This window comes from Capra hircus, chromosome 12 (assembly GCF_001704415.2).
Source record: "Capra hircus breed San Clemente chromosome 12, ASM170441v1, whole genome shotgun sequence".
NCBI lineage: Eukaryota > Metazoa > Chordata > Mammalia > Artiodactyla > Bovidae > Capra > Capra hircus.
This window is the reverse complement of record NC_030819.1, coordinates 8,173,339-8,192,889: the sequence shown is the minus strand read 5'-3', so window position 1 is coordinate 8,192,889 and position 19,551 is coordinate 8,173,339. Positions and strand designations below refer to the sequence as shown.

Here is a 19,551-nt window from a genome sequence, read left to right as displayed (position 1 = left end):
TGCCTGGAAAATCCCACGGACAGAGGAGCCTGGCGAGCTATATAGTCCATGGAGTCCCAAAAGAGTTGCACATGACTTAGTGACTGAACAACATCAAGCAATGTTCAGTGATCGTAGACTGCATGTGGACCTTCCCAATTCTCTATTAATAACAAAAATATTACATGATCTACACATGCATGAATTTTTTTTTTTAATCAGATCTCCCTACTGAGAAAAAACCTTTGGCTGGAGTGATAGTCCCTGGGATATATTTGTGTGTTAGTGACACTTGACTTTAACATTTCATAAAGAAATGTATCTATGTGTTGGCTCTTATATGTTTAATTGTTCCTGGTGGCTTAGACAGTAAAGAATCTGCCTGTAATGCGGGAGCCCCGGGTTCGATCCCTGGGTCAGCAAGATCCCCTGGAGAAGGGAATGGCTACCCACTCCAGTATTCTTGCCTGGAGAATTCCATGGACCGAGGAGACTGGTGGGCTACTGTCCATGGGGTTGCAAAGAGTCAGACACGACTGAGCGACTCACACTTTCACTTTCAAGCTTAACCAGAGACCTCCCTCTTGTACTCCATATATCCAGGATGAGAAGAAGAAGTGGACTGCTTACTGCTTTCCTTTTTCCTCTCAGCTCCTGGAATGAGCCCATGAGTTCAATTTAAGAAACAAGAAAGGATAATGAAGAGCCACCTCTTAATTACACAATCAGTTCACATTTCTTCTAGGAATTCTTTGGTTCGCAGCTGCAATTTGAAGATGATCAGGCAGCCTGAGAGTATGACTGCAGTGACACCTCCGCCCCCCAGGCACTGCTGGACTTATGTTGAGGAAGGTCCAGACCACTGACTCAGGCCACGCCTTTCTTAGCTGGACAATCTGAGTGGCATCGTGATTGTCTCCTTGTCTCTGAATTACATCTTAAAACTGCAAACCCCTTTCCTGAGCTTGTACATGTACCAGTGTTGGGAGGCACCCTGCCAGCCTGCAGGCCTTGTAGTTGCCCAGCCTGGAGACAGAGGCAGAGACATCAGTGGATTATTGGACAGGGAGTCAGGGCATCATGTGGAATCTTAGTTCCTCAGTCAGGGATCAAACCTGAGTCTCCCGCATTACAAGGTGGATTCTTAACCCCTGGACCATCAGGGTAGCTCCTGGACAAGAGAATCTTGCAAGTCCACAACAAGAGTTTCTGGAGTGACACCCCACCCATCATATGGCAGGTGGCAGGACATGGCAGCAATCTTTGGTACTCCGGGGAGGAAGAGCTTAGCATTTACAGGGGAAATTGAGATCACGCTGGCTCATCGTTACCAGAGAGACCAGTGGCTGGGGCAAGAGGCAAGCACATAAACTGTTACTGATTAAGTGTATAATGAAGAGGATTGGATGGTCATATGAGTAGAGCAGAGACTGGTTGAGCAGGGAATGTGCAGAGAACAAGGGAACAGCCATCTTGAATGGCCTGACTATACAGCCAGTTAGGACTGTGTTCAGTGAAAAATAATGACAAAAATAAGCCTGCAGGTTGTCACTTCAGGGTTGGGTGGATGGCAGCGTGATTGCCTGAGAGCCATCAATGTCCCACACACTTCTCTTCCCTCCCACTCTGCCCTTTCATGCCCATTGAAAACCTCCTGTTGTGCCCATCTTGTAGGAAAGAAGAAGGGAAAGAATAGGACAAAGGGGCAAAAGATATGCGCTAGCTGAGTCTGTCTCATTTTCTTTGGATGACAATAGCTTTCCTGGAAACTTTACCCCAAGAGATTTTCTTTTTTATCTCACTTAATAGAGTTAAGTCCTAAGGGCAACTCTAGGTCAAAAGGAGCCTGAGTAATCAAATATTTTCCAGATGAACATATCAGCATCTCTATGAAAAAAATGAGGGTCCTCCTATTATTAACAACGTGAAAAGAGTATTGGGCAGACAGTATGTATTAATAGTAGCTGATGCAATTAGATCCATTCATGTGGGTGAGTTACTTAATTGAGCACCATCATTACAGTGTATTAAGAAAGTGTGTCTCAGAGCCAATGGATTCATTGGAAATGTCATTGCTTAGAACATCACCACTCAAGAGTATTTTCAAAGATAATGGGAATGTTCCATATCTGCCTTTTTCAACACAGTAGCCGGCTGGCCATGTGTGGCTGTTAAACACTTGAAATGTGACTAGCGTGGCTAAGAAACTGAATTGTAAATTTCACTGAACTTTAATAAATAGTCACGCTGATTAGTGATCACTACATTGGACCACACACATCCACAGCATTCTTGGTGAATATTTTGGTGTAGGGGAAGGAAAGAGAATAGAAAGAAAAATCATGGTTGTGGGGTGGCGGAGGGTGGCCAGATGCCAGGAGAGGATGAATGGCCTTGGAAATGAAAATCAAATGGAAAATTGCTTACCTGTATGAAGACTTGGGAAGCCAAGTGAAGGCAGATTTCAGTTCAATTCAGTTCAGTTCAGTTGCTCAGTCGTGTCTGACTCTTTGAGACCCCATGAGTCGCAGCATGCCTGGCCTCCCTGTCCATCACCAACTCCCAGAGTTCACTCAGACTCACATCCATCGAGCCCGTGATGCCATCCAGCCATCTCATCCTCGGTCGTCCCCTTCTCCTCCTGGCCCCAATCCCTCCCAGCATCAGAGTCTTTTCCAATGAGTCAACTCTTCACATGAGGTGGCCAAAGTACTGGAGTTTCAGCTTTAGCATCATTCCTTCCAAAGAACACCCAGGGCTGATCTTCAGAATGGACTGGTTGGATCTCCTTGCAGTCCAAGGGACTCTCAAGAGTCTTCTCCAACACTACAGTTCAAAAGCATCAATTCTTCAGTGCTGAGCTTTCTTCACAGTCCAACTCTCACATCCATACACGACCACTGGAAAAACCATAGCCTTGACTAGATGGACCTTTGTTGGCAAAGTAATGTCTCTGCTTTTCAATATGCTGTCTAGGTTGGTCATAACTTTCCTTCCAAGGAGTAAGTGGCTTTTAATTTCATGACTGCAATCACCATCTGCAGTGATTTTGGAGCCCCCCAAAATAAACTCTTACACTGTTTCCACTGTTTCCCCATCTATTTCCCATGAAGTGATGGGACCAGATGTCATGATCTTAGTTTGCTGAATGTTGAGCTTTAGGCCAACTTTTTCACTCTCCTCTTTCACTTTCATCAAGAGGCTTTTTAGTTCCTCTTCATTTTCTGCCATAAGGGTGGTGTCATCTGCATATCTGAGGTTATTGATATTTCTCCCAGCAATCTTGATTCCAGCTTGTGTTTCTTCCAGTCCAGCATTTCTCATGATAGAAGTTAAATAAGCAGGGTGACAATATACAGCCTTGACGTACTCCTTTTCCTATTTGGAACCAGTCTGTTATTCCATGTCCAGTTCTAACTGTTGCTTCCTGACCTGCATACAGGTTTCTCAAGAGGCAGGTCAGGTGGTCTGGTATTCTCATCTCTTTCAGAATTTTCCACAGTTTCTTGTGATCCACACCGTCAAAGGCTTTGGCATAGTCAAGAAAGCAGAAATAGATGTTTTTCTGAACTCTCTTGCTTTTTTCACGATCCAGCGGATGTTGGCAATTTGGTCTCTGGTTCCTCTGCCTTTTCTAAAACCAGTTTGAACATCAGGAAGTTCACGGTTCACGTATTGCTGAAGCCTGGCTTGGAGAATTTTGAGTGTTACTCAAAATGTGAGATGAGTGCAGTTGTGCGGTAGTTTGAGCATTCTTTGGCATTGCCTTTCTTTGGGATTGGAATGAAAACTGATCTTTTCCAGTCCTGTGGCCACTGCTGAGTTTTCCAAATTTGTTGGCATATTGAGTGCAGCACTTTCACAGCATCATCTTTCAGGATTTGAAACAGCTCAACTGGAATTCCATCACCTCCACTAACTTTGTTTGTAGTGATGCTTTCTAAGGCCCACTTGACTTCACATTCCAGGATGTCTGGCTCTAGGTGAATGATCACACCATCATGATTATCTTGGTCGTGAAGATCTTTTTTTGTACAGTTTTTCTGTGTATTCCTGCCAGCTCTTCTTAATATCTTCTGCTTTTGTTAGGTCCATACCATTTCTGTCCTTTATCGAGCCCATCTTTGCATGAAATATTCCCTTGGTATCTCTAATTTTCTTGAAGAGATCGCTAGTCTTTCCCATTCTGTTGTTTTCCTCTATTTCTTTGCATTGATCACTGAAGAAGGCTTTCTTATCTTTTCTTGTTATTCTTTGGAACTCTGCATTCAGATGCTTATATCTTTCCTTTTCTCCTTTGCTTTTTGCTTCTCTTCTTTTCACAGCTATTTATAAGGACTCCCCAGACAGCCATTTTGTTTTTTGCATTTCTTTTCCATGGGGATGGTCTTGATCCCTGTCTCCTGTATAATGTCATGAACCTCATTCCATAGTTCATCAGGCACTCTATCTATCATATCTAGGCCCTTAAATCTATTTCTCACTTCCACTGTATAATCATAAGGGATTTGATTTAGGTCATACCTGAATGGTCTAGCGGTTTTCCCTACTTTCTTCAATTTGAGTCTGAATTTGGTAATAAGGAGTTCATGATCTGAGCCACAGTCAGCTCCTGGTCTTGTTTTTGTTGACTGTATAGAGCTTGTCCATCTTTGGCTGCAAAGAATATAATCAATCTGATTTCAGTGTTGACCATCTGGTGATGTCCATGTGTAGAGTCTTCTCTTGTGTTGTTGGAAGAGGGTGTTTGCTATGACCAGTGCATTTTCTTGGCAAAACTCTATTAGTCTTTGCCCTGCTTCATTCCATATTCCAAGGCCAAATTTGCCTGTTACTCCAGGTGTTTCTTGACTTCCTACTTTTGCATTCCAGTCCCCTATAATGAAAAGGACATCTTTTTTGGGTATTAGTTCTAAAAAGTCTTGTAGGTCTTCATACAACTGTTCAACTTCAGCTTCTTCAGTGTTACTGGTTGGGGCATAGACTTGGATAACTGAGATATTGAATGGTTTGCTTTGGAAACGAACAGAGATCATGCTGTCATTTTTGAGATTGCATCCAAGTACTGCATTTTGGACTCTTGTTGACCATGATGGCTACTCCATTTCTTCTGAGGGATTCCTGACCGCAGTAGTAGATATAATGTTCATCTGAGTTAAATTCACCCATTCCAGTCCATTTTAGTTTGCTGATTCCTAGAATGTCCACGTTCACTCTTGCCATCTCTTGTCTGACCACCTCCAATTTGCCTTGATTCATGGACCTGACGTTCCAGGTTCCTATGCAATATTGCTCTTTACAGCATCGGACTTCTATCACCAGTCACATCCACAGCTGGTTATTGTTTTTGCTTTGGCTCCATCCCTTCATTCTTTCTAGAGTTATTTCTCCACTGATCTCCAGTAGCATATTGGGCACGTACTGATCTGGGGAGTTCCTCTTTCAGTATCCTATCATTTTGCCTTTTCATACTGTTCATGGGGTTCTCAAGGCAAGAATACTGAGGTGCCTTGCCATTCCCTTCTCCAGTGGACCACATTCTGTCAGACCTCTCCACCATGACCTGCCCATTTGGGTGGCCCCACTGGGCAGGGGTTAGTTTCATTGAGTTAGACAAGGGTGTGGTCCATGTGATTAGATTGACTAGTTTTCTATGATTATGGTTTCAGTGCGTCTGCCCTCTGATGCCCTCTTGCAATGCCTACCGTCTTACTTGGGTTTCTCTTACCTTAGACGTGGGGTATCTCTTCACGGCTGCTCCAGCAAAGTGCAGCTGCTGCTCCTTACCTTGGATGAAGGGTATCTCTTCACCACCACCTCTAGGCCCTCCTGCGCCCGCGCAGCCACAGCTCCTTGGACGTGGGGTAACTCCACTTGGCCGCCACCCCTCGGGCATGGGGTCCTCCAGGCTTCTTCCCTTGACCTTGGACGTGGGGAAGCTCCTCTCAGCCACGCTCTGTGCACCGTCACAGCCGCCCGCAGCCGAAGGCAGATTTAGTAGACTTCAAATGTTTCATTAGGCTGGTTCTCCCTACAGGTTCTAGAATGATCTGTTACATTCTTATTACATAGATAGGGCTTTCCTGGTGCCTCAGTGGTTAAAGAACCCACCTGCCAGTACAGGAGATACAGGTTCAATCCCTGGGTCAGGAGAACCCCTGGAGTAGGAAAAGGTACACACTATGGTATTCTTGCCTGGGAAATCCCATGAACAGAGGAACCTGGTGGGCTGCAGTGCCTGGGGTTGCAAAGAGTCAGACATGACTGAGCAACTGAGCAAACATGTACACGTCAAAGATAACAGCACTGTGAATTCTACCCCCAAGGAGAGATGCCATTCTCCCTGAATGTGAATAGATTATTCTCCCAGTTCTGCCACGCCTGGGTGTTTCATTGGCCTGAGTCAACAGAATAGGGCAGATCTGGCAAAAGTTGACTGAAACTACTCTGGTGGTTTTTATCATCTTTTTTTTTTTTTTTTAAACTCTGACTTTCAGTATTATTCCACTCAGTAGGTCTCCTTTATGAAATATTCTCCTTGTTATTTTACAAGACAACATAATCATCATATTTTTCTCCTTCTTTCCTGGATAATCCTACTTGTCTGGCTTCCACCTTCTACCCTACCATAAATATCAGATTTTCTCAAGATTTACTTCTTCCTAAGTGGGCTCATTGACTTCCAAAGCTTTAAATGCCATCTCCTTTGGGAGACTCCAGCATGGACAGCCCTAGCGCCAACCTGTCAAATGCCAGGTCTGTGTCAGCTGCTTCTTGGCCTCTCCTTGGTTGTCTTAAGAGCATCTCAGACACACAAGGTTCAAAATGGAGCTGATGTTCTGCTCTCAGCTCTCCCTCCTGCAGTTCCATTGTCTATTAGGCTGCATTGTTAGAAAACTCAGCCTTGCTTTCCCTCACCTGCCACATACAGTCCAGCAAGTACCATAGGCACCCCCACCAAAGGAGATCTCAGCCAGCTCTCCCTGTCGGCATTGGCACCAGCCTTGTTGAAGCCTACATCACCCTTCGCCTGGGCTCTGCAACACCCTCTCACTTTCCCCATCCTCACTGCTTCCCAACACACCAGAATCTTTCCCACCCAGTTGCCAAAATGTATTTGCAAACTGTAAATTACAACACATCACCCTCTTGCATAACACCTGTCTATGATTTCCTCTTCCTCTTAGAATGAAATCTAAATGCCTTACCAAGGATGAATAATTTGCTATGTTCTGATTCCTAAATATTTCTCCAACTTTATTGGTTTTTTTTTCTATTTTTTCTTCCTCATTATTCTTCAAATACACTGACTTTTTTCCCCCCACTGCCTATAATATGCCAGCTCTTTCTTATTCTGAGAATTTTCATTTTTCCAGAACATTGACTGTCTAGCTCCTTCTCAGCCCATGGGTGTCGGAGAGCTGATTCCTCCAGTTAATAATGCTCTCTCTGCCAAATATGCCACCACCCTCTTTAATGCTTCCTAGCTCAAGTGTATTTGTTCCCACGTTGTTATTTGTTTTCTTCCCAGTAGACTGGAAGCCCTTAAGAGTGGAGCTGATATAATACCTGGTGCATAATAAAAAAGTTTTTGAATGGATGCCTAAATTATTAGTTTATAAAGAAGATAGTATTAAAAGCTTTAATTTTTTTTTGAGTGAAGAGAAGTCATGTAAATGGCAAAACGTTTAAATACTGTTGGGCTTCCCTTGTAGCTCAGTTGGTAAAGAATCCGCCCGCAATGTGGGAGATCTGGGTTTGATCCCTGGGAGGGGAAGATCCTTTGGAGAAGGGAAAGGCTACCCATTCCAGTATTCTGGCCTGGAGAATTCCATGGACTGTATAGTCCATGGGATCACAAAGAGTCGGACATGACTGAGCGACTTTCACTTTTAAATCCCAATGCATTTTGACCATTGTCTGGGCAAGATGCCAACCTGACTATATGGAAGGGTATGATAAATAAGCTAATAAATGAAAAACGATCTCCTATTTCCTTGCATGTAAATTATATATTAAATTACTTGTGGTGAGCAACCATTTATTCATTCTCAATGATATCCTAAATCAAAAGCAGAGTGTCTTTCTCTGCCATAGAGATTAAATTATTCAATTTATGTCAAATGATGGTAATGCTTACTAGCCCAGAGTTAGTAAGAAACATAAACATTTGAAAAGTCCATCACTTCATGAGATTGGTACTAAAAGCTCTTTCTCGTCCTCCTCCTCCTCCTCCTCCTTCTTCTCACCACACATTATCTGCCTCCAAAGGTGCTTCCCTGGTGGCTCAGATCATAAAGAGTCTGCCTGCAATTCGAAAGACCCGGGTTCCATCCCTGGGTCGGGAAGATTCCCCTGGAGAAGGAAATGGTAACCCACTCCACTATTCTGGCCTGGAGAATCCCATGGATGGAGGAGCCTGGCAGGCTACAGTCCATGGGGTCACAAGGAATCAGACACAACTGAGCAGCTTTCACATACATACACATTAAAGGTGGATAACTTGTTCTGAACTTCTAAAGTAGACTTCACTTTAAGTAGACTTTTGTTTTATTGGGGAAATCAAGATGGAATTGGTTCCATAACTGTTACTTGAGTATGTAACTCTTGCGCAGATTTGCTAACTTCATTCCACTCTACAGGACGTGGATAAAACAGAGCCATCTAAGAGCTGTCTGTTGACTTTGAACCACCAGTTATTAACCAGATGACCTGCAAACATGTCCTGGATTCAGTTTATGATTGTCAGTTGGAATTTGTGGGAAAAAGATAAGAGAATTTTGTAGGAAAAAACCTCACTCCACAAGTGTTTTTGGAGGATCCCCTGTGTATAAGGCAGAGTACTTGGTACTCTGAAGACTACAATGATTTATCAGAAGTGATTCCTACTGTCAAAGAGTTCTGTCAGGTAACAGGTTTATCTGATACATAACTGCATATCGCAAGGTGGAAGAAAAAAAGTTACACCATAAAGCTGAAAAATAAGTTGGTGTAGAAATTCAGAGGAGAAGATGAATTTCACTTGGGGATATTAGAAAAATCTTCCAGAGGCAGTCATTGCCCCTGTGCTTTGAAAATTCAGCAGGATCTGGTTGCATAGAGTAGATTCCTGTTTCAGCAAAGTCATAAAGTCAGGAAAACCCCAGAGCTACATAGGGAAGGATGAGTGGATCAGGAAGTGTATGGAGGGGACAGGAAGTAAGGTTGGAGAAGCAGCTGGGGCTCTATTTTAGGAACCTAAGACACAGAAGGTTAGAGTGGGTGAACTTCTTCCAATTAGCATTAGGGAGTCACATATTCCCCGATCTCAAAGCTATGTCATGAGCCAGAACACTGGAGAAAGACATGATCGAAGGTTTCTCGAAGGTTTCTGATGGTGATGCGTGTACCTGCTAAGTTGCTCAGTCATATCCGTCTCTTTGCACCCGTAGGGACTATAGCCCGCCAGGCTCCTCTGTCCATGGGGATTCTCCAGGCAAGAGTACCAGAGTGGGTTGTCCTGCCCTCCTCCAGGGGATCTTCCTGACCCAGGGATCGAACCTGCATCTCTTACGTCACCTGCATTGGCAGACGGGTTCTTTACCACAAGTGCCCCCTGGGAAGCCCTCTGATAGTGATAGGAGTGCAGATTTCGGGAGTTGTTTCAACAGAACCTGGCAGCTTCTTAGATGAGGAGAGTGAGAGAGATTGAAATATGATCCAAAACATTTTGAACTGGTTGACCAGAAGAAGAGCTGGGCTGCTTGAAGGGGTGGGCTACACAGAAAAGTAGCTCTTAGAAAGAAAATTATGTATACAGGGCTCCAGGTAGCTTTTGGATGCTAGTAGAACATAATGTATGAAATCACAAGCACGGAACTTAGGAGAGATTTAAGGGCTGGATCACTGTGGTTAGCTAAAGTCCTATGATTTGATGAATTTTTCAAGAGAGAGATGATAGACGAAAGAAGATGATTAAGGCTGGACAGTCAGGGGATTCCTACACTGATCCGGTCAGGCAAAAAGTAGAGGAATAAATAGACAAAGGAGGAGTTGAAAGGATAAGGCAAGTTCAATGTCATGAAAACCAACTCAGGAGAGACTTTTTAAAAGGAAAGTACCCATGAGTGTCAAATGCATCCCTTACACTATGCAGCTATTTAAAAAGACAGGGATTACATGTCTCAAATTGATAGTCATTGTCTGTTGGCTTTTTAAGAGTTACACTCTATTTTTTTTTTAATCTTTATTTCCTTAGTGGCTATGCTGGGTCTTTGTTGCTGCTCAGGCTTTCTCTAGTTGTGACCAGTCGGGGCTAGGCTCGGGTTAGACTGTACCAGCTTCTCTCTGTGCTGACTCCTCTTGTTGCTGAGCTTGGACTCTCGAGCACAGGCTTAGTAGTTGCAGTGCTCAGCCTTAGGCGCATGTCGAATCTTCCCGGATCAGGGATAGAACCCATGTCCCCTGCATTGGCAGGCAGATTCTTAACCCCTGGACCACCAGGGAAGTCTAGTAGTCGTGGTTTATTTTCCATAATGAAAGGTATAGGCATTGTGACATGTGGAAAATGAGGAAACACTGAAATTAGGGAAAACTGGAGTCAGGTTCTAATCTTGTATGGTTTTGTGATTTGAGGCAGAATTATTTAATCATGTATGGATACGAGAGTTGGACTATAAAGAAAGCTGAGCGCTGAAGAATTGATGCTTTTGAATTGTGGTGTTGGAGAAGACTCTTGAGAGTCCCTTGGACTGCAAGAGATCCAACCAGTCCATCCTAAAGGAGATCAATCCTGGGTGTTCATTGGAAGGACTGATGTTGAAGCTGAAACTCCGATACTTTGGCCACCTGATACAAAGAGCTGACTCATTTGAACAGACCCTTTTCAAAAGACCCTTCCCAAATGCTGGGAAAGATTGAAGGCAGAAGGAGAAGGGGATGACAGAGGATGAGATGGCTGGATGGCATCATCGACTCAATGGACATGAGTTTGAGTAAACTCTAGCAGTTGGTGATGGACAGGGAGGCTTGGCATGTTGCAGTCCATGGGGTTGCAAAAAGTTGGACATGACTGAGTGAGTGAACTGAACTGAACTATTTAATCTCTCTAAGCCTTAGGTTCTTGACTATAAAATGGTGATAATGCTTGATTCAATGGGCTATGGTGAGATGCAATTCAATAAATTAGCATATAGTCAAGAAATAGGCCTGTTAATCTAGGTGTCTCTTAAATTTTCCTCCCAGTTGCTTTTGATTCACTTCCAGATGGTCATGTGTTATGGGGAGCCATCACCTGCATTCATGGGTAGTTAGGTTCTATAAGTCTTAATAATGAATTGCAAGCAATTAAATATTGGCCACCACCTCTTTGGGCAGACCTGAGTGTAGGAGGAGACAGATGGAATATGTTTACTCTTGAAGATCCTGCCAGAGCAAATGGTCAAGGCAGAATGGTCTCAAGAGATCAGAGGGCCTGACCAGTTTGGATGATGATTTGATATGTCCCTGGAATGTAGGGCAGAGGTCACCATGATTTTTCATTTGAATTTTTTTTTTTTGCATTTTCACATTTGATTTTGCATTCCCTGGTGCTAGAGAAATGCTCTGTATATAATCATTAGGAAGAATTTGCCAAACAAATAGCTGTTTTGTTTGTTTCTTTGGAGAGATCTGGCCATCAGATAATGCACATAGAGGTAAAATGAATTGAGAGTCATTGATTGGAAAAAAGAGAAATGAACATGGAAGATGATGCAATCACATGGGGTGTTGGTGGCCAGCAATTGGCCCGACGTATATGCAACTGTCACAGATATCTTGTTGCATCTACACCACAGATAAACATCCCCGAACCAGGAACCAGTGACACAAACAAAAGGGGAAAAAAAATGAGTCTAAGCCTGGTGCTGTTTTTAAGTTCTACTCAATAATAGGGAGACACCATTACTTACACTTACATCTGTTGTTATTAGCTAACAGAGGGGCACGGGGAGAGAGGCATATAATACTGGATGCCATTTGTATGGAAGTTAACCTTTGGTTTTTATTTGGAAGTAAGAGAGGGATCAGGAAATGTGGGCAGGCAGTGGATCAGTCTGGGTGTCAGGGTGTGCACAGTGAGGACAAGCCGGGGGACTCCATCCTGGTGACGATGCAAACGGGCCCTATTGTGTATCCAGAAAGGATGGCCACCTTCCATTTTAATTTGTTCCAAGCTTTCTTTCTCTCCGGAGGCCCGTCTCTGATGCGACATTCAAGAGGACTGTGTTCAGCTAGAACTCGGGTGTGAAGTTCTCTTAAACACTCACACACCAGATCTACTGTGGCTAAGGAGAGTGTGTTTGCTCGATAGGAGGCGAGATTTCCCTGGTTTACATATGTCTCCTTTAAAGAGTGTGACTCACTGCCTGTGTACCCGTCTCCTCCTCTCTCCCCACCCCATGACTGCCTCGCAGGCCATGGGGCATGTTCCTGCGGTCGCTGTGTTTGTGAGAAAGGATGGTTCGGGACGCTCTGCCAGCATCCGAGGAAGTGTAACCTGACAGAGGAACAGAGCAATAGTCTGTGTGAATCGGCAGATGGCATATTGTGCTCGGGAAAGGGTGAGTATCTGCTGGAGCTTGGACGGGTTCCCTGTTCTTACGTGTGGTTTGTATTGTACAGCAGTACGGTCCGTACAACCGGCTTCTCCGGGCTGAATGGAAACCATGCTGTCCTCTGCTCCGACCAGACTTTGAGCTTGAATTTCTCCCATTCACAGGATCATGGAAAGTTTTATCAGAAGGAAAGTCTCAAATTTACCTGTATGCTGCTTTCTTTAGTTGTAAATGAATTAGCGATAGAAACATGTGTGTGCTAAGTGGCTTCAGTCGTGTCCAACTCTTCGCAAACCTATGGACTGTAGCCTGCCAGGCTCCTCTGTCCAGGGGATTGTCCGGGCAAGAATACTGGAGTGCGTTGCTATGCCCCCCTCCAGGGGATCTTCCCAACCCAGGGATCAATCCCACGTCTCCTGTGTCTCTTGCATTGGCAGATGGGTTCTTTACCACTAGTGCCAACTAGACATGTGTAACCTAATATCAAAAAAAAAAAAAATGAAGCCTTCAAAGTGGTTACAGTCTTCAAGTTGATGGAATAGAAACAAATAACCCAATCAAACATTTACCACAAATGAACTCAAGAAGAAAAGCAACCCCACCCAGTGCCCCTCCCCCACCCCCAAAGGGCACTTTTGTTTTTTCTGAGTAGAGAAAGAATACTAATTAATAGACTGAGTTTTAGATATTTTTTTTTGCAAAGTGAGGGTTTTTTTTAATTGATTATTTTTAATTTTTATTGTTTTTGGCCACACATGGCATGTAAGATCTTAGTTCCCTGACAAGGAATTGAACCCATACATTTGAAAGCGTCCAGCCCTAAGCACTGGACTGCCAGGGAAGTCCTGAATTTTAGGTAGCTTGATATTGATGTTTTTGTATAAATTTTCGAAGAGACTTTAAAATCCTGCTCTCTCCGTGCATATGGGCCCATTTAAAGGCTGTCACGTTCCTCTTTGCTATTGGCTCAGACTGTAAAGAATTTGCCTGCAGTTCAGGAGACCTGGGTTCGATCCCTGAATTCAGAAGATCCCCTGGAGGGGGGAATGGCAACCCACTCCAGTATTCTTGCCTGAAGAATCCTATGGACAGAGGAGCCTGGTGGGTCCATGATGTCGCAGAGTCAGACAGGATGGAGCGATTAAGCACTGAGTGGCTGGAAAACACCTGGAAATTCTGGAAGTGTGTGTGTTCTCACTGAAGGTTCAAGAGCTGCTCTGCATGGGACTAGATGCCTGGGGGCTTCCCAGCTCACTAGGCTCCTTTCAGAACAGATGATCCCCACTTCCCAACGTGGAGCTGAAGCTGAAGCTGCATTTACCCTCAGACACCTACCCTGGGACAGGATTAGCAGGTAAATACCTTTCTGAAGAAGACACAGTGAAGAAAGAGAATTGCCTAATAGCCAGGGAGTACTTCCTCAGAAGTAGAATAAATATTCTGATTAGAGTCATTACATTCTGAAGAGAGAGACTCATTTTTTAAGCATCATAAATGTAGAAAATATGTATAAAAAATAGACTGACTAAACATTAGCCCAAAGGAATTTCCTTAAAATGAAACAGCATGAGAAAATCTCTCTAGTTAATGCCTTTTCAAATTGTTTGCTTTGGGTGGTGGAAATCTATCCAGCAGGTATCAGTGAAGAGTGGAAAGCATATTTGTCTAAACTATTTGTTTACCCTTCAATGGGTAGAGAGTTTTAAACTTGGAAGGAATGTAAAAGTGTGACCAGTATCAGGACCTCTTATAGCCTCAAAGATGTTCATTTTGAGGTCAGTGTTAGTGATGAGGCTGGCATGTCTAGTTGGCAGTGGTTGGCTGTGGACTCCTTTGTTTCTTCCTGTTCTGGAAGAATCCTTGCTGAATTGTAGAGCAAAAAAAGTGTTACAGATGAGATCATGGAATTGTATTCTTTCAGTGAACAGCAGGGATGCAGATATTATCCTTGTCAGCATGGAGGAACCTGCACCCCAAGAACCACAAGAAAAGAATCATGAAACAGATTAAAGAGCTTCAACATGGTAGCTGAGAAGAGACACCCCCTTCTATGTTATTTAAACGGGGGCCATCTATTTCTGGATACATCTCATGGACTTGCATTTTGCCACGTACTTTACCCTCAAATTTGTACATGAAAACCCCTCACCCTGGCTTTCACAAAGGAAATCAGTCTTTTTCTTTCTCCTGTGATAGGGCAGGTGTGAGCAGAGTGTCCTGAGATCCCCAGGGCACAGCAGTTTAGCATCCCAGACCCAGCTGAGTGTTTCCAGCAGAAAAACGAACCTGCAACATGGGCTTCCCTGGAGCTGCGAATAAAGCCGCCACCTCAGGAGACGATGAAGAAATAGCGTTTTATTTCTTTACAAATTGATAGCCAAGACAATAAATCACTCCATAGAAAAATTTAAAACAAGATACATTGTTGTGACCTTCATAACAGATGGAGGAGTTAGGACAGTAGTGAAGTCTGCCTGCTGGGATGTCGGGTTGCAGCATTTTGTCAGGCTTGATGGATGAAGAAGAAAGTCCGACTCTGTCAGTGGGGCAGCGAACAGAGATGCCTTGCCCTGACACACGATGGGTTTTTGTAAATAACTGGAGATGAACGCAGGGCCAGGTCTCCCCTAAGCTTAGCTACCTTTGATGGATGCGTGATACAATTCATAGGATGTTAGGGGATTTATTCCTCTGGATCCAAGAACACACAATAACCTTCTTGGCCTTGTAACTTCCACCTCGGTATAGGTCATGCCCTCTAATATCCTTAACGATGCTGTTGTGTGACACTTCTTAATTGTGTGTCATTCAATGACCCCTGACACTCTTACATTGATACTTGTCATCCAGATTAAGTCCGCTGTACCCCCACCACCCAGCCCTCATCCGTGGCCCAACCCAGCCTGTTCTTCAGGCCTGGAAAAGAGAAAGGGTGAAAAATCATGTTTCAGAAGCCACGCTTTGCTCTGTGTTCTGGTTGCCTCACTCAGCAGCTGTCTGGGCAGAATCTATGGGGTGCACAAATCATTTTTGAAACTGCACGGAAGTCCCCCTCCCCCCACCCATGGGAGAAGCATCACAGATAGACCCAAGAGTAGACTGAATCAGATTGGAATCTTAGGTTAACTGATGTACTTCCATTTTCTCATCTTTGAAGGCAGAAGAATTTCATTTCTTTCCCTTTCTTATGTCCTAAGGATGCTCTGAAGATAAATGAGAAAAGGTGGTTGATTGCTCAGGAATGGAAGCCAGCAAGCAGCACAGAAGGAAGATCAGAGCACTCTTTAGGGTCCTTACACTAAGACAGACAAGAAAGGAGTTAGGTGATGTGGTTACGAACTTACTGCCCCAGAGATCCTGCCAAGATGGGCCAGCTGCCTCCTTCGACTGGACTGGGTCTCATGAGTGTGAGTGGGGCCCGACCGGTGGAGCTGGACAGCTGGTCCCCTCTTGGCAGTCCTGTGGTCTGTGTTTGTGTCTGTCTGAGAATCCTTTGCCTAAGTGTTTCCTTTTCTACACATGTGCAGTTTGAGCCCTGACTACTGATAAAAACAAGTCAGAGCACTCTACAACAAAGGCGTGGCTCTAAGAGGTCCTGATACCGGTAACACTGTGTTAGTATTACACGCTATGCTAGTCCTAATTTTACAAGCAGAAAAAGTTCCTACCTCTGAGAGGCACGAATAGAAAGAACAACGCAGCTGGGGAAAACGCTGACTGAGAAAAGCTACTTTTTCATCTCACATACAAAAATCAATCCCCATTTTTCACTTCTAGTAGACTTTTGGAACTGGAGTTTACTTGTCAAACGGTCCATCCAAGATACCATATTAACTCTAGCTGAGCTTCACCAGTTTTAGGAAAATACTTTGTTATAGCCTGAAGCTAAACATTCCAGAAGCAAGAGCAGTAATTACAATAGTTTCAGGGCTAGGGGGTAAGTTTAAAAATGAAACGTGAGATCTTTTCATGAGTTGTGACAAAAAGAGATATCCTAGGCATAATTGTGAATATCATGAACATAGAAAGTCATTTACTTCTGCTGCTTTGTAGAAATAATTTTGGAATGTAAAGGGGATAATTATTTTACAAACAACTGAAAACAACCAGATTCTTCCAATAATCATGGAATTAAAGAATGAAATAATGGTATTTTCTGAAGCAGTTACCATGAAAAGTTAATGAAATGCCCCAAGTCGTTTTTGTTTGCACTCAGATCGCTGACCATTTACTAAGTGAGCTTATGATAAACACTTCCATGCCTAGAAATTTGAAAGAAAGTTTTTAAAAATATGACAAATACATTTCTAAAATAAGGTAACACCGTACCTGAATGAGACCAAGAAGAAGCCAGGATCCTTCACAGACTTGAGCCAGGAGGGCCCTGCTCATTGGTTCCTAAGCAACCACCAGGCTGTCAGTCACTCATCAGAACTGAAAGTTGTCTAAAATTTGCTCAAAGAAATGCAAATCAATGAGACCCTCAGGAAAGTAAGACAAGACTATATGAAATTATGCTATGGTTAAGCCAAGACTTCACAAATGTAGACCTAGCTCTCAACTTATAACTGGTTCTGACTACTCCCTTACCTTCGTCTTTAGGAGCATGACAAGGAATGTGGAAAATTTAACTTGGTTCTTGGGGACTTTTGCAGCTAAAATACAGATAGCCATTTCCATGATATGAAATACCACATAGTGCTTAATGCATGAGATGTGTTTATACGGATCCCTTCCGGATTCTGTGATGTTAGGAAATCCCTCTCTCTCAACCACTTGGCTCACTCAGTTTCTTAATTCATTTTTCAAGCACTGTGTTTCCTAGAAGCACTAATGATTGATTGCTGCTCATCTTCCAATATATTTTTTTCTACTTACTTCACCATCTCTTAAGGTGATTTTTGACGAGAACAATTTAGTGATAAGCATCTTTTAGTAAAAGGAAAAACACGTTTGGAAAAAATAATCCATCCAAGGAAATAAAAGGAAGGGTAAATCCTTCTTAAGTGTTTTCTTTAAATTTTAAAGTTGTCTTTACTCTTGTAGCTGAAATTTTGCCACATGAGGGTCTCATAGCCCATCAGGTGAAAACATTTAGACTGAAAGAACCTCCTTTTGTGACACCATTTAACTCATACATTTTCTTTTCTTTTAAATATATTTAAGTAACTAATAAAATTATCTCTGGGCAAACCAAAATGTTCTTAATAACCAAAGAGGAAGTTTTTAATTAATAACATTAATTAAATAATTAATTAAAAAGAGGAGACATGAATAACGCAAAAGGTAGTTTGACCAAGACCCTCAAAAGATCAACATTTTGAGTGGATTAGAGCCTTTCTTGATTATGGCAACAAATTCTAAGAATGAGATCTGATATGTCAAATATACATGAGTTACTATCTGTGTATTTTTGGCACTTTAAAGAGCTACCCAATATGCAGGCATGTCCCTATTTAAAGAAAATCGCGTAAACGAAAATCCAGAATTGTAAGCACGATAGTTTAGTAGTTCCTTTCATTATAAAATGCATCCCTACCTAATAGAACTTGCTATTCAATTCCTAAAAAAAATAAAATAACACAGCACCTTTAAGGCACAATTGAATTCAGAAAGAAAAAAGAAAAAAAGGAACATCTATTTTTGAACACCTTTTTGGAAGGCCATCCATAAGAATCAGCCACATTCTGCCCTCATTGACATTTCAACCAGGCGAGGCCATGGAACATTTGCTCAAGGCTAATTGCGACTGTCTAGATCCATAATGAAGCCTTTCCTGGATAACCTTTATGAATTACAGTAAGTCAGGCTCCCCTCTGAGTGACTGGCTAGTCAATAAACTTTCCCCTTTGATAGGTTATTAGACGTCCACTGTCGTTGCATTGATGATATTCTGTTCTCAACCGAAACCTTTAGTTAAGTGATGACGGCAAGTAGTGCCCTTTCTGATTTCAGGCTCCTGCCACTGTGGAAAGTGCCTTTGTTCTGCTGAAGAATGGTACATTTCAGGAGAATTCTGCGACTGTGATGACAGGGACTGCGACAAACATGATGGGCTCATTTGCACAGGTGCCGTATCAACCTAACCTAATCGTTCTTTGTCATAGTCGGCAGTGGAGACCACACTCGCAGTGCCCTGCTGCAGAAGGCAGGGCAGGAGAGCGTCCTTGCAATCAAGACCTACTGTTCATTGAAAGTCACTACAGGAGGGGAGGGGCATTGATTCCCAAATCCAGAGGAATACACAAGAATAAAGCCAAATTACATGGCTGTTGGGAAACTTCCACAAAGTAACCCCTCTCCCCTATTTATGCAGAAAAGAGAAAACAATGGTCTTGACAACCATTTTACTTTGAGCCAGATGTAGGCAATGGAATGTTACTTTAAACAGGTCCCAGGTGCCTCTTCCAAAGACCATTGGATGATGTGTTGGTTGTTTGCAATGAATGGGGTGTGTGTTGAGGGGATGGGAGCGATGAAAAAACTTAGCAGTGTAATAGCTATTGCTTTCTCGAGTTATTGAATCCTGATAATCAGTTATGTCAATAAAATACATCCCCTTGAATAAGTTACAGGGAAAAGAGACATATATATCTGCTCTCCTTATTTCCAGTGGCAGGTAAAAGATGAAAGCTTCCGTGTCATTAAGCTTCACTTTCAGTGAAGACCTTCACTTTCAGTCCACCCCTATGAAACAAGGCTCCTCTTCTGATTCCCCAGCTTACCTCATTCTATGCCAAGGGACTTGGTAGTTTTCCACATTTATTCATAAGTCAGACATAACTTGCTGTCTACAGGAAAACGAAATTATGACTTGGAAGCCACCTGGAGTGATATAGGATGGTCATTCTTAGATGCTACCCACAGGGTGGCATCAAGCAGCAGCCATTAATTGTGTGAAAAATTAGATTTCCCATAGCTGCTAAATGAGATAAGATGGTTCCAGAATAGAATCAGAAAATCTGCAGAGGATGAATGAAATGGTCTTGCTGATGAA

The 19,551-nt window shown here is 43.0% G+C and overlaps 1 protein-coding gene across 1 annotated transcript in view; it reads left to right on the top strand.

The window, feature by feature from the left end:
* ITGBL1 (integrin subunit beta like 1) overlaps positions 1–19,551 on the top strand; it is a 231,411-nt gene that overhangs the window by 206,204 nt on the left and 5,656 nt on the right. Inside the window, exons 9-10 of the mRNA XM_018056382.1 lie at positions 12,414–12,560; positions 18,510–18,623. Coding sequence (XP_017911871.1) covers positions 12,414–12,560; positions 18,510–18,623 — 261 coding nt within the window. The remainder of the gene's footprint in view (positions 1–12,413; positions 12,561–18,509; positions 18,624–19,551) is intronic.